This window comes from Eubalaena glacialis, chromosome 1 (assembly GCF_028564815.1).
Source record: "Eubalaena glacialis isolate mEubGla1 chromosome 1, mEubGla1.1.hap2.+ XY, whole genome shotgun sequence".
Lineage (NCBI taxonomy): Eukaryota > Metazoa > Chordata > Mammalia > Artiodactyla > Balaenidae > Eubalaena > Eubalaena glacialis.
The window spans coordinates 35,327,583-35,341,799 of record NC_083716.1 but is presented as its reverse complement, the minus strand read 5'-3'; the positions used below and the strand labels follow the sequence as shown (position 1 = coordinate 35,341,799).

Below are 14,217 nucleotides of genomic sequence, written 5' to 3'. Positions count from 1 at the left end.
CTTTTTTTTCCGGCTGCAGAGCATGTGGGATATGTGATCTTAGTTCCCTGACCAGGGATTAAACCCGTTCCCCCTGCAGTGGAAGCATGGAATCTTAACCACTGGACCGCCAGGGCAGTCCCTATATTCCATTCTTGAAATGAGAAAGTTATAGAACTGGAGAACAAATTAGTCATCGTTGCCATGGCTCTAGGGAGGTGGAAAAGGGAGGGTAGCGGGTGTTCTTATGGTGACAGAAATGCTTTTCATTTTGTCTGTATCAATGTCAGTATTCTGGGTGTAATATTTAACACAATTTTGCAAGATACTAGGGGGAAACTGGGTAAAGAATACATGGAATCTGTCTTATTTCTTACAACAGTATCTGCATCTACATGTATCTAAAAATAAAAAAGGTATAATGTTAAAAAGTCAATCAGGCTATAAATGTGGAAGCAGGGGCCAACAGATCTTGTTAAATGTTAAACAAGACATCACATAAGCCAGTCAGCACATGCACATGTGAGATTAACTGGCTTTCAATGTTTGATGCTTTACCATCAACTGCAGAGACTAGTGGATGGAGGGTTTTTAAACTCTGTTCTTCGATTCCACCCCTCCTCCCAAACTGACTAAAACAAAACAAAACAAATCCTCCTGGATGTTGGTAAGCTTAAGGAAGAGTGGAAAGGAGCCTAGACATGGGAGCAGGGAAGATGGGGAGCAGGGAGACTGAGGTTTGGGTGATTGGGAAAGCAGGCCAGTTTGGATGGGCGCCTGCTAGCAGTGACAGCCAGAAAAGAAGTCTGGTTCAGGAATAAGACAGTGAATTGCATGGAGACTGCCTGGAAAGAACTGCATTTGTGCCAAGCATCAGCTTTTACCTTTCACAGAGCCCCCTTTTTTTTTGTTTTAACGCTCCATTAAAACATAGAAAAGTGCACAGATCTCAGTGTATGGCTCAGTGAATTTATACAAACTGCACACACCTTGTATGCAACACCCAGAGCAAGAGAGTTACCCGCAGCCCAACAGCCGCCTCCATGCCCCCTTTCAGTTACTGCTTCCCTGTTTATACAAATGGAATCATACATTATGTACTCTTTGGCGATTTTGATCAACATTAAGTTTGTGATGGCCTTCCGTAATGTGGCATATACTTGTAGATCTTCATTCTTACTGTTATACAGTGTTCCATTTGTGGATATACTACAATGTATCCATTCTAATGTTGCAGGGCATTTGGATAGCTTCCAGATTGGGGCTATATGCTGCTGTGATACTTCTTGTAGTATCTTTTAGGAACATGTTACACATCTCTGTTGGGCTTCTGCCTATGAGTGGAGAGGCGGAGTCATAGGATATACACATTCAGCCCTTGTAAACAGTTTTCTAGTATGGTTGCACCACTTTACACCTCTATCAGCACTTATCTAGATTCTTCCTGATACTCAGTATTTCCCGTCTTCTAAATTTTAGTCCTTCTTATGGGTATGTATTGGAACTGAGTTTTTTTGTTTGTTTGTTTTTAATAATGAGTAATGAAATTGAGCAGAAAGTCCCTTTTGAAAGGAGAGACCAGGCACGCAAGACAACTCCCCACCTTAGGGACCAGAACTTGCTCGGGGAGTCTTTCTTCCATTTACAAAAAAGAGTCTCACTTGGTTCAGGCCTGCACTGAAGATGACAAGTTGGAATGTTTCCCTTATACTTAACAGTTCAGCTCAAAGCATCTTAACCAAAGATTTGACCAGTAACAGCAAAGAAGAAAACTCCATGACTTGGGCTGACCCTTACGGGGCCAGAATTAAATATTGAGGTGAATGTACATGCAGTTACAGACAAGTCCTTTATCTAAACACAAACAATGACCAGACTCAGAATCTGTTCCCTCCATAATACTCCGTAATGGGACAGAATACAGATAACTTTCAGTTACCTGTTCCAGTGATAGAGTCATTCCAGCCATTTATCTGTGGGGACCCCTCGGACCTCCAGAGTTGATATTAAGATGATTTTAAACTGAAGACATTGGAAATTCAATAGATGCAAAAGAAGCTTTTTCAAAGCTTGCCTTATCTGATTAAAGGCAGAAGCTTCTGAGAGCGAGGCTGTAATCAATCAATGAACGCCCTCTCCTGGGGAGTTTCACTGGCCAAAAGAACACAGAAAACGCTCACACCTGCATAAACAAACATTATCACAAACTTTCTTATCTCCCATTTGTTCCCCTAAAAACCCACCGTCTTTCCTAAATCTATAAAAATACTGAATCACTATATTGTACACCTGAAACGAATAATGTAAATCAACTATACTTTAATTTTTAAAAATTTGCTAATTAAAAAACAATTGCATTGGAAAATTGATTTTAAAAAAAAGAAGAAACCATCTGATCTTCCCATAGAAGCTCCTTTCTCCCCCCTTCCTTTCCCCTATTAAATTAGCTTATAGACACCTACCTCTAATTATGGAGGGGCCACTTCTTTTGCTGGATTCATGTGCATATGAATAAGCTCCTGTTAATCTGTCTTTTGCCAGTTAACTCACAGGCTTCTAATCACTGAGCCTAAATTAGAGCAAAGTTTTTCTTCCCAACAGGCCTTTGAATAGCAATAGGACTCCTCAATTTTGGACTCCCCTCATCTCATTAGCAATCATTAACCTATCTAGTACAACCGTTCTAGTTAAAATATATGATTTTAAGTCTTCCAATTTAAGTGTCCAAGTGACGCATGTGCCATGGGTCTTGTGAAAAACCACCCAAATACAATTTTTAAGCTGTGTTCATCAGTGTTTGTGGGTAATGAGTTTTCTTTCTGTAAAGCGGGTACCTTAGCCCTAACCCCAGCCTTCTCAGCCGTCAGGGTCTGTCCTGCACATCCCCTCACAGCGAAGGCTTAGCGTCCAGCAAGGGGGCTGCTTCAGAACCACCGCTTCCAACCTCACGCCCCAGGAACGCCAGGCCTCCCGGCTTTTACCCCCTAGAAATAACAAGCTGCTAGTCACCTCGGCACCACTCATTTACCTACTCCCCCTCCGAGTTAGGATCCCAGAACCCTTTTGCCAGGAGACAAACGTGGGGCCCAAGTCATACCAGCATTCTGAAAACAGGGTTCCATTTGGTGCTTGATGCATGATGTAGTTTTAGAAAATCAAACGTAAAAGGGATAGTATTAGTATCCTATAGTATTCCTCTCCCCATTTTGCACGAGGCATTGACACAGAGTTCTAAACGGTCGATACCGTCCGGCGACACGGCTGCGCTGAACCCCGGGCCTCCCGCGCGAGCTTCAGGCCTCCGGACCCTGATGGCATCTCGGGAGGCTGGTGCTGCAGCGGCCGTGCCCGAAGCCCGGGAGGCGGCGGGGTGGGCGCGCGCGCACCGGTCGCGGGTTAGCTTACCTGTGGGCCGCGGCCACGCGCCGGGGCCACCTGGGGGAGGGCAGACTGGGGCCGGACTTGGGGACCAGCGGCGGGAAGGGGCGCGAGGCGGGAGGGGGGCCGGGAAAGCCCGGGAGACAGCCCAGCTGCCCCGCGCAGCCCCGCCAGCTCCCCTGCAAAGCCGAGCGGCCGGAGGGCGGAGCCGGGATCCTAAAGGGCGGAGCGCTGCTCGGCGCCGGTCCCGCCCCCTCAGGCGCCCGCCGACTCTCGGGCGGCGCTGGAGCCCCCGTGTGGAAAACACCTGCGCCAGACCCCGCTCCCCACCACGGAACTACGGCTCGGGGTTGGGACGCTGACACCTGCATGTTATGAAAGCTGCCAGGGGATTCTTGGGTGTGGCCGCTTGTGGTCCGTTTTCTACAAAGATTGAAGTTAGTGCCTACAAGAGAGCTTCTAGCACGTCCAAAGTCGCTACGGGATTGTGAAAGGACCCATTTTCCGAGAGGATCCCAGAGAGCCTAGCGTAAAAAATAAAACGAAAGGGGGCGTACTTAACGTTTTCATTGACTTCCTTGGTTTTAATTTTGAAAATTGGTTTCATGTGGCAAGTGCTGGCATGCCCACGTGCACCTTAAAATCTTGCATACACACTCACATTGTGTCAACAAACACCCTCCTGCTTTAAATACACTCGTGGTCTTTTTCTCTTTTTTAAACGAGTGTCGTTCGTGTCAGAAAAAAGGTGAATGTTGCTGTATTTAACCTGCTTAAAGGAGTTTGTCCCCCCCTCCCCCCAAAAGCTCATCAAGCAAGTTGGAGTGTGCAAATATTCCCAGACGCAATCCATGTACTCCAAGATACTCCTTGGCAAGTGCAAAGGATGACAAGTGTCAGTACTTCATACAACTAGATTTAATAAGTTGTTATTACAGAAAAAAAAAAGAAGTCCAAACTACAAAGTTTAAGCAGTTGTAAGCAATAGCTGCATTGAGCTCCATGGTTAGTCACAGTACTGCAGTTCCACACAAGCAATATCAGTCCAAGCCCCAAAGGCGGAAGCTGAGTAAGGGTTACTAGCAAAAACAATCTAAGAGAACAGGTAATAAAAGATACAATACATTTAAAATTAGTTGTTAGTTGAAAAACAAATACAGATATCTTAGCTGTGAACACTCTAAAAGTTATGTCCATTATTTTGACAGCAAAAATACAAATACCTAATACTTTATACCCCAACGGAACTATATCCAGAAAAGAAAGAGCAGAAGTTGTCCTGTATTAGCACCCAGGTTTTCTACTTGTTGTGATTAACTTCATTGTCATACAAATTTAAACATCCCCAAATCACATATCCATTTCTTGACCCATTTTGGGGTATAAAGTCAACAGCATTAATTATAAAATACTCTGGTAAAATGGAACACTATTGCAGCTGAGATAGAGAAGTTTGGTTATTATAAAAAAAAAAAACAGAAAATGTTAGCTGACATACCACACAAACTGGTGAAAAAGCAACAATCCATACAAATAAGCCAGTTTTAACAAAAAGATAACTTTTTTTTTTCACTAATCTGTGACTAATCTTTCACTCAAACCTTGCAAGTAGAGATGTCACAATACTCAAATATTTAGGTAGGAGCTTTACCCAGTTAAACGCCATTTTGTTGCTAATATAATAGATAAAATGAAAACTAGCAGTTATTTGCTAATTGCATAAATGCAGTACATTCTGCATTAGCCCATGCCTCACTAACAAGCTATAAAACACAAGATATAGGCAGAAATCTAAGCATAATCTTTATACCACTAAGCAAAAATTTTCCAATTTCTTTTCTTCTGTTCCTAATCACTTATTTGTAGTTAATGTAAAATTCCAACCAGTAATATCCAATTTGAGTTAGAATTTTACATCACAACTTGATCTAATCTATATATTATTTACAAAACTGAATACATAGAGCATACCCAAGAGCCAACTCTGGACACGTGTTTCTCTGAGTCATTCATAACCTTGCCTCCGTGGCAGGAGGCCTGGAAGAGGCCATCAAGGACTGGGAGAAACACACCATCTGTCTAGAGCGAGTCATTGGATGTTCTGTTTACGCAACACCAGTTTTGCAGTTGTATGATTTTTGTTTAATTTTAGGTGCCATGACAATGACACGCTGCCTTAACAGCACAGCTTCAAGGTGAGTTTGGGTGTTGGAAAAGAAGCAGGAGGGCAGACAGATCATGCTCGGAGTGGCCAGATGTGTTGCCACAATAAGGGACAAACAAGGGGCACCATACCAGGAGCAGGCGGGGGGTGGAGGAAGACGAAGTCTGAGACTGTCCGTTTACAGTGGTGACCTCGGAGTGTGCCGCCTTGCCAGGCCACCCGTGTGCTCGGGGAGGTCACTCGGGCGAGACACTGCGATCCAAGTCTAACTACCCAGAGGGCTGGTCCTCTCAGAGACCTCCTTTCACTCTCAGACGTCACCACTGTAAATGCAGGGCAAAGATTCGGCCTGGCGAAAGGTACCCACTCACATGTGGACAGCAGTCGGTGGCAGATTCACACACACACACACACACACACACACACACACGACAGAATGAAGAGTTAGAGGGGAAAAGCAATAAAACACTCTGTCGACCCGGCCAGGTTCTCAACTTGGTGGTATCTCAGTAAGGGGTGACTTCATCATCAGGGCCACAGATTTGGCTGCACCTGGTGTTGTATAAATCCACTGTGACATCCCTAGAGAACTGTACTGTGACATCCCTAGTCTTACACTAAACCACTGTAATAAAGGAAAAGGCTTGTCAAAATCTCACATGTTCTGCTCATTCTGTCATTTTATTACCCAATTATCCATTACATTTTCCAATCACTTTACATAACCAACCATTTTCATCATTGTCACACTATTGTAAACCACATCAGCAAGTTAATACATAAAGCTTTGCATTTCAAAAAACTAGACACTTTAGTAACAATATTACAAAGGTTTTAGCTTCAAAAATAACTGAAAATGAAAAAAATAAACTTTTAAAGAATTAGCATCATAAAATTAATTTATTCCAAGTAAAAATACAAAATAATATTATGACATTGACCAGATATGAAAGTCCCTCCCAGAAACAACTCTATTAATGATTGAGAAAGCACTCCTTAAAGAAAATACGAAATAAAATGAAAAATATGTAAATATGTTTAATTTTTTTCTTAGCAAAAAATCTTTCTAAAAATAACAATGAAAATTTGTCTCAGTACAAAGGCTACATTACTATTGAAAAAATACCAGCATGAAGAAAAGGTACATATTTGACAGTAGAAAAATGATTTCAGTGAATCACAATGTCTAAAGTTTGCAATGAAAATAAATCTGCAATAAAGATTTATGCCTTTTTTCTTTTCTTTTTTTTTCTATTTTTTATACAAACAGTACAAACAGTATTGCACATAACAACAAATAGTCGAGGTTAGGTTATAGCCTTCAAAAAATCGACTAGTTCAAGTGTCACATCAAGGAAAGGCCACAACAGGACCTGTGATACCCGGGGGCTTCCCATCAAGTTGCAGGTCAGAACACCTCTGTGTTTTAAAAAATAATTTTTTTTGAAGGACCCTCTCTTTTAATATAACATTAACAACTTGGGGGCACATTTATTTACAAAACAAAAGGGAACATGTTATAATTTAATAAACTAAAAAAGTTCTCTTTAAAAAAATACAAACAGAAGAACTCTTTCACAATCCTGGTCAGTCGTGCACAATCAACGCTTGATTATAAATATACAAATTAAGGGGAAGTAGTTTCCACCACCTATTCACAACTTTCAGCACCAAATGGAGTTTATTTTTTGTAACCTATTCTTTATGACAATGCTTTTTCGCCTTCACTTCAGCTTTATGCTGTACAATATTCCAGCTTTTTTTTTTTAAATCTCAGTGTTATTTTAGTACATGAAAGAGGGGTGCTTCTTCAAAAAGTTTTGCTTCTTTCACATAATTAGGTAGATTTCTGTAGGTTAGATATGATCTTTAATATTATAGTTATAAAGCTCTAACTTCTTCATTTTCAAAAAACACAAATAAGCATGAAAAAAATAAAGTTACCCATCTGTTAAATCATTTTTCTTGCAGAATTAAATTAATATATATTTTTCTGAATAAACTTACTTAGAAAATATCATTTTCTTTCCTATATTTCAAAATTGAGGTATTGCAAAAGATCATGTCAGTCAGAAAGCATGCCTTTTTCCTTAAAAACAAACAAACAAAAAAATCTTCAGCCAACTTTTGAAAACTGTCTAGAATACAAAAAGTAGTAGTGCATAACAAAATTTCTTGTACAGATGAAAAAAACCACAAACATAGAAAAAAAACAAACAGAAAACCACAGCTGGGCTGGAAAAAAGCAATTATTACCAAAAAGCCCAGAGGTAACCTCAAAGGGGGAGAATTCTAATAAGCATTTTTAATCCAGTAAAAAACTATTTTGTTTTTTCCTTTTTGAAAACAAACTATAGTTTGAGAGCTGTTAATTGCAACTAAACACTGGAGAAACAAAACAAAACAAAACCAAGCGATATTAACTTAAGACAGTACAAGGACATCACAGCACATAAAACACAGCGACTTAAATCTATTCTGCAGTGTCATATCCAGTCAGATTGTCCCCAGAATTCCAAAACATAGGAAGAAGATTTAAAAAAAGATTTACATAGTCTCATAATCATTGTGTGTGTTTATATATTACTATCTGCAGCCCAAGAGTGAATGCTAAAAAAATGTCCATGGTGGTACTAGCAGGTCTGAATTCTATTCAAGCTTTACAGGATAAATCCAGGGAATTAAGTAGTTAATTTCTCACCCAGACAACCAACCCTGCCCAGGCCATCTTATTTTGTACAGACATTTCTTTAGCATCACGATCACGCAACTTTCTTAAAATGTGCCTAGTTTGTCAATTGACAACTTATCTCTATATACTGTATATATTCCTAGTGTTTGTAAGCTAAGATGAGCTCTTTGGTTTTCTGGACAAGGTCTGAAGCTATGTAAAATGGTGCAAGCACTAGGAGATTGTAACTAAGAGCTCATGTGTTAGTTAATAATATACCAGTTATGAACTGTCAAGTTCGTTAATGTCTGACACAGAGGCTTTAAACAGTTAAGTTTGATCACAGTTAGACATAATCACTTTACTATATAAAATAAATTGCACAATATATAACAGAGCACCGCAAAATACTTCATCTACCATCCACAAATTTGCTTTAAGAATATCCTACACCTAGGTTTTATATTGGTTGTAATATAGGTCATTCTGTTATGGGCTGTTCCTAATTTCCGAAGCATTCCATTTATTGAGGCATGCCTTCCTCCAGTCAATTACCATTTCTTTGAATGAAAAAAATCTTTTTAAAAAAAATCAGTATTTTATAGCTTATATAGATTCTTAATTTGTGCATTGTGGGAAGGTTTTATACTAGACATCAGATATAAAATTTATTGCATGCAGCAACCTGATTAAGTAAACATGCAGTCAGAAATAGTGACCTTCCGTTGAAGCTTTCTCAAGTCTATTCTGATCTCCTTTTGGCAGCTGATTCTATCCCTAAATCACAAAAGTATGTTGTTGGGTTTTTTGTAATTGATACCTTAGCCTGAATAGAGTATTATGGTATTAATAATACCACTTTAATAGCAGCAAAAGCTATTGCAGCATAAATTTACATAACACTAAAAGATCTAACCAAAATCCTCAGCAAAACAAAAATTAAACATGAAGGAAAAATAAAGATTCAGCTTATGAGGTATCCTTACATGTCAAAATAGAGAGCAACTAAAGGCTTATTTTCATTAAGGGTTTTCCTTACTCTAAATGACCCCAACTAATGATTGCTGAATTGTTGTGAAGTTTTTGCTACATCTGCCACCTACTCACGAGTATTACCTTTGGTAAGTCTTCTCCTAGGGGCGATTCTCTAAGTTTCTGAAAATAAGTGCATGCTCCAGTTCAAAAACGATCAAAACAATAACAATACAACAACAACAACAAACAAAAAAATCACAGACATCAACCTGATGGCCGCTGATGAGAATGGCAGTCTACGAGTGACAAATCAGGTGTAAGAAATTAAGGTACCAAGCAGACAAAGGTGTGAATCAAAGTGCAAATCAGTACCGTTATACACTCTGCAATTCTGCATTATACTGGACACTGAGTTCAGTAATATGACTGTAAATAATAATAATAATAAAAAGACCCATTTCTTCTTTAAAAATCGAGAACAAATGCACAGATTTCCAGAACACTGTAAGCCCTGAGGCAGTGCCCTCTCTTTTCCCTCCTTGTTATCTACTCCAGTACTTGTGGCTGGGTATACCCTGGGCTCAGCTCCAGCGGAACGGGACATGGCGAGGGCGGTCACCTCCCTCCTTCACCAGCGGTTTGTGGAACTCCCGCCCGGCGCGGGAATGTATGCTCGCCCAGCAGTATTCGCAGTAATACTGCAGACAGGTGACGTTGGCACAGAAGAATGGGGCAAACTTCCCACCACAGCGTGTGCCCTGGCACTCATCACACATCTGATCATCCAGCACATATGGCTTCACTTCCACCTGGACCCAAAGAGGAAAGACAGGAAAAAAGATTTTAGCAAAGCTTCCTCACATTTCTTCCTCTTGAGAGTTTATAATGGAGCTTAATATGTCCCAGTCAGACTCGGTGTTGAACTCAGCTGGTATCAGACAGTGGCTGAGAGTATGGGATCTGCTCCTTGACTTACTACTTACTAGTTGTGTGATGGCAGTAACCTCTCTGTGTGCTTCTGTGTGCTCTATATGTGGATCTGTAAAGTGGGTGTAACGGTGATACACGGACACACACACACATCTGGATATCTATATAATGGGCATAGCAGGGTCTACCTCAAAGGGTGCTGGTGAGGATTAAGAGAGGTAGCACAGGTAAAAGCACATGAGCTGAATCCTGAAGGCTGGAAGCACCCGGCTATGCACGAACAGCATTTCAGGGAGAGCAACCAGCGAGGACAAAGCCCAAAAGTAGGCAAAGGCAGAGCACGTACTTGGGGAAGTTTGGCAGGAGCTGGGCCAAAGGGGAAGTCCCACTGAGGCTGGCAAGCCTAGCTGAAGGGTGACCGTGAGGCTCTGGGCTTCAACATTTTAAGCACAAGGCTTTCAAAAGACTAACCTCCCAGTACTGTTCACAATGGATGGCAGGGAAAGGGGGACTAGGGGGATGTTAAAAAGCTACTCGAACAATTGAGGCTTTTTTATTTTTTAGATTTTATTGCCTTAATCTCCCTCCAAGACTGGAAGCTTCAATAGAGAACTTTTCATCACAGCCCTGCAGGCTATGGTAGAGGAAAACCAGAAGCAAGGAAGAACAAAAGTTACCACAGTTTTCCCCCATGTCCGCTTCCTAGAACCTCAGAAACAGACTATCATTAATGTTTTCATCCCAAATGTTAGAAATTAGCAGGAAGGTGGCAAGTCTCTGTGATCAGGCTCCTTCCCACGCTGACCTCTAGAGTCGTTCTGGGGAAGAGCAAGCACTGTGGCCGCTGGGGCTATGGAGATGGGGACCCACGTTTTTTTTGACATGAGCCAACTGCCTGACAGTTTGGGCTGCCTCTGGACGCAGCCAGGAGGTTCCAGCAGGGCACGGGGAAGGGTACCGAGGGGCTGATAGGGGACAGCATGGGGTGAGCAGGGACATAGGGAACACCTGGGATTGGGCTCTTGCATTTCTGGACCTTCCCTTCTGAAGGCCCCTTCGCTGGCCTCCTCTGGAGTTCTGTCTCTGCTTGGAAGACCCACTGGAGACGACCTGTCCCAGCCCTTGGTTACCCAAGGGGGAAAATGTCTTTGCTCTGGCTCTAGTTCCCTTCCTCCTATTTTTCCCTCCTCAACCTAACAGGTTAGTGAGTGGGCTTCAAAAAAAAAAAATCTCACATTCATCTCTGCATCATAACTAAAACTGTAGTGGCTCTCGGGTCATCTGCCTCGGTTCAAATCCCAGCCACATTACAACCTTGTGAATATATTCAACGCCACTGAATTGTTCACTTTAAGATTGTTAATTTTATGCTAAGAAGGAAAGAGAAAAGAAAGACTGGGCCTTACTGGGTACAGGAAATTGTTGGGTGGGCTGAGCATGTAAGGTGGGAAGAAAGTGCAGGTAAGCTGTACAACCTTAGGCAAATTTCTCAGGTACTCTGAGCCTCTGTTTCCTCATCTGTACACTGGGGGAAAAGAACAGTTCGTACTTTATAGGGTTCCTATGAGGAGCAAATGAGTTGAATCACATAAAGCACACAGAACAGTGCCTGGCACATCAGATGCCCTCATTAAGTGTAGTTATCACTGCCCCTGCTTCCTCTCTAGTCCAGGCCACCACAACGTGCATCCACACCTGTCCAATACCGATGGCCTCTGCACTGGCCACCAAGCTCCAGGCCTTCCCTGGGTCAATTCTCCTACATCCAGGTAGACGTTTCAATCATCTGCCTTCTCAATGTTTCTTGCCTGGTCAAAAGCCCTTCAGGCTCTCCCGTACCTTCAGGAGTAAGTCCAGCTGCCTCAGTATAACGGGGTACTTATTCCCTGTCCCCTGCGACTCAAATGTAAGCCAGAGCCTTCAGGATTTGCCCCAATCTCCCTCCCATCTAGTCCCCAACTCAAGCTCGACCTGGTCTCTAACTTACCTGCACTTTCTTCCCACCTTACATGCTCAGCCCACCCAACAATTTCCTGTACCCAGTAAGGCCCAGTCTTTCTTTTCTCTTTCCTTCTTAGCATAAAATTAACAATCTTAAAGTGAACAATTCAGTGGCGTTGAATATATTCACAATGTTGTACAACCACTACCTCTATTTAGTTCCAAAACATTTTCTTCACCCCAAAAGGAAACCCTGTAGCCACTAAGCAGTTTTCCCTACCTTCTCTCCCTCCCCAGCCCCTGGCAACAACCTATCTGCTTTCTGTCTCTACGGATTTACCTATTCTGGATATTTTATATAAATGTAATCACATAATTGTGACCTTTCGTGTCTGGCTTCTTTCACTTATCATAATGTTTTGGGGTTCATCCATGTAGCATATAGCAATATTTGATTCCTTTGTATGACTGAATAATATTCCATTGTTTGTGTATGTATATGCACGTATATATATGGTATTTTGTTTATGTATTCATTCATTAATGGACATTTGGGTTATTTCTACCTTTTGGCTATTGTGAATGGTGCAGCTATGAACATGTATGTACATATGTTTGTTTGAATATTTGTTTTCAATTCTTTTCAGTACATACCTAGGAGTAGAATTGCTGGGGCATATGACAATTCTATAATTAACTTTTTGAGGAACTGCCAAATTGTTTTCCACAGCGGCTGTACCATTTTGCATTCCCACCAGCAATGTAAAAGGGTTTCAATTTTTCCATATCCTCACCAACACTTGTTTTCCATTTCTGTGATTATAGTCATCCCAATAGGTATGAAGAGATGTCTCATTGTGGTTCTGATTTGCAATTCCCTACTGACGACATTGAGCATCTTTTCATATACTTGTTGGCATTTGTATACCTTCTTTGGAGAAAGGTCTATTCAAGCTCTTTGCCCATTTTAAAAATTGGATTGTTTTCTGTTGTTGAGTTGTAAGACTTCTTTATGTATGCTAGATACTAGACTTTTATCAGACATATGATTTGCAAATATTTTCTCTTATTTTGTAGGTTGTGTTTCACTTTCTTGAAAATGTTCTTTGATGCACAAAAGTTTTTAATTTTGAGCAAGTCCAATTTAACTATTTTTTTCTTTTGCTGTTCTTCCTTTTGATGTCATAGCTAAGAATCCACTGCCAAATTCAAGGTCAAGAAGATTTGCTCCCTGGACTTCCCTGGTGGTGCAGTGGTTAAGAATCTGCCTGCCAATGCAGAGGACACAGGTTCAAGCCCTGGTCCGGGAAGATCCCACATGCTGCAGAACAACTAAGTCCGTGCGCCACAACTACTGAGCCTGCGCACCACAACTACTGAGCCCGCATGCCACAACTATTGAAGCCCACGCACTCCAGGGCTTATGCTCCACAACAAGAGAAGCCACCGCAATGAGAAGCACACACACCGCAACAAAGAGTAGCCCCCACTAGCCACAACTAGAGAAAGCCCGCGTGCAGCAATGAAGACCCAATGCAGCCAAAAATAAATAAATAAAATAAATAAATTTATTTAAAAAAAAAAAAGAAAAAGACTTGCCCCTATGTTTTCTTCTAAGAATTTTATGGTTTTAACTCTGATAGTTAGGTTAACTGATTTCGAGTTAATTTTGTATATAGTGTGAAACAGGGGTTCAATTTCATTCTTTAGCTTGTGGATATCCAGTTGCCCCAGGACCATTTGTTGAAGAGACTATTCTTTACCCATTGAATGGTCTCACCAACCTTGTCGAAAATTAACTATAGGCCCAGCCTTTCAGCCCCACAGGGAACTATTCCTTCCTCCTTTGAACTTAATACTCCACTTTGCTCCTCTGGCATTTCCTATCTATAGTTCTGCCTTGGTCAGCATCTCTCCTTATCTTCAAGCAACTTGAGGACAGAGTAGATCTGGGGAAGAATGTGGTCTGCAGAGACTGTGGGCTCCTGGGGGAAGGGAGCTGTAGGCTCATGAAAGTGTATATAACCTGGCCTGAACTCCCTGTACTTGAAGGCCAAGAAGGAGCGAAGTGGTGGACTAAGTCCCCTCTGCCCTGAGGTGGGAGGACTACTGGTAGAGGCAGGGTGTGTGGGGAACTAGGAGCAGCCAGCTTTTCCACCTTCGGTCCATGAGCTGAGGA

General features: G+C 41.6%; 2 protein-coding genes across 7 annotated transcripts in view; both read right to left on the bottom strand.

The window, feature by feature from the left end:
* The window catches only part of FGFBP3 (fibroblast growth factor binding protein 3), a 122,535-nt gene extending 119,004 nt beyond the window's left edge, over positions 1–3,531 (bottom strand). Inside the window, exon 1 of the mRNA XM_061171936.1 lies at positions 3,385–3,531. The gene's annotated coding sequence lies outside the window, so the exon portion shown is untranslated. The remainder of the gene's footprint in view (positions 1–3,384) is intronic.
* Positions 1–14,217, bottom strand: part of CPEB3 (cytoplasmic polyadenylation element binding protein 3) — a 215,464-nt gene that overhangs the window by 25,937 nt on the left and 175,310 nt on the right. For 5 of the 6 annotated variants that reach the window (XM_061171379.1, XM_061171264.1, XM_061171458.1 and 2 more), the window contains exon 10: positions 9,122–9,976. The exons of the other annotated variant lie outside the window; for it this stretch is intronic. In XM_061171379.1, the coding sequence (XP_061027362.1) occupies positions 9,749–9,976 (228 nt within the window). In that variant the 3' untranslated portion in view covers positions 9,122–9,748. Of the gene's footprint in view, positions 1–9,121; positions 9,977–14,217 lie in introns of those variants that run through there. 6 annotated transcript variants of the gene reach the window in all.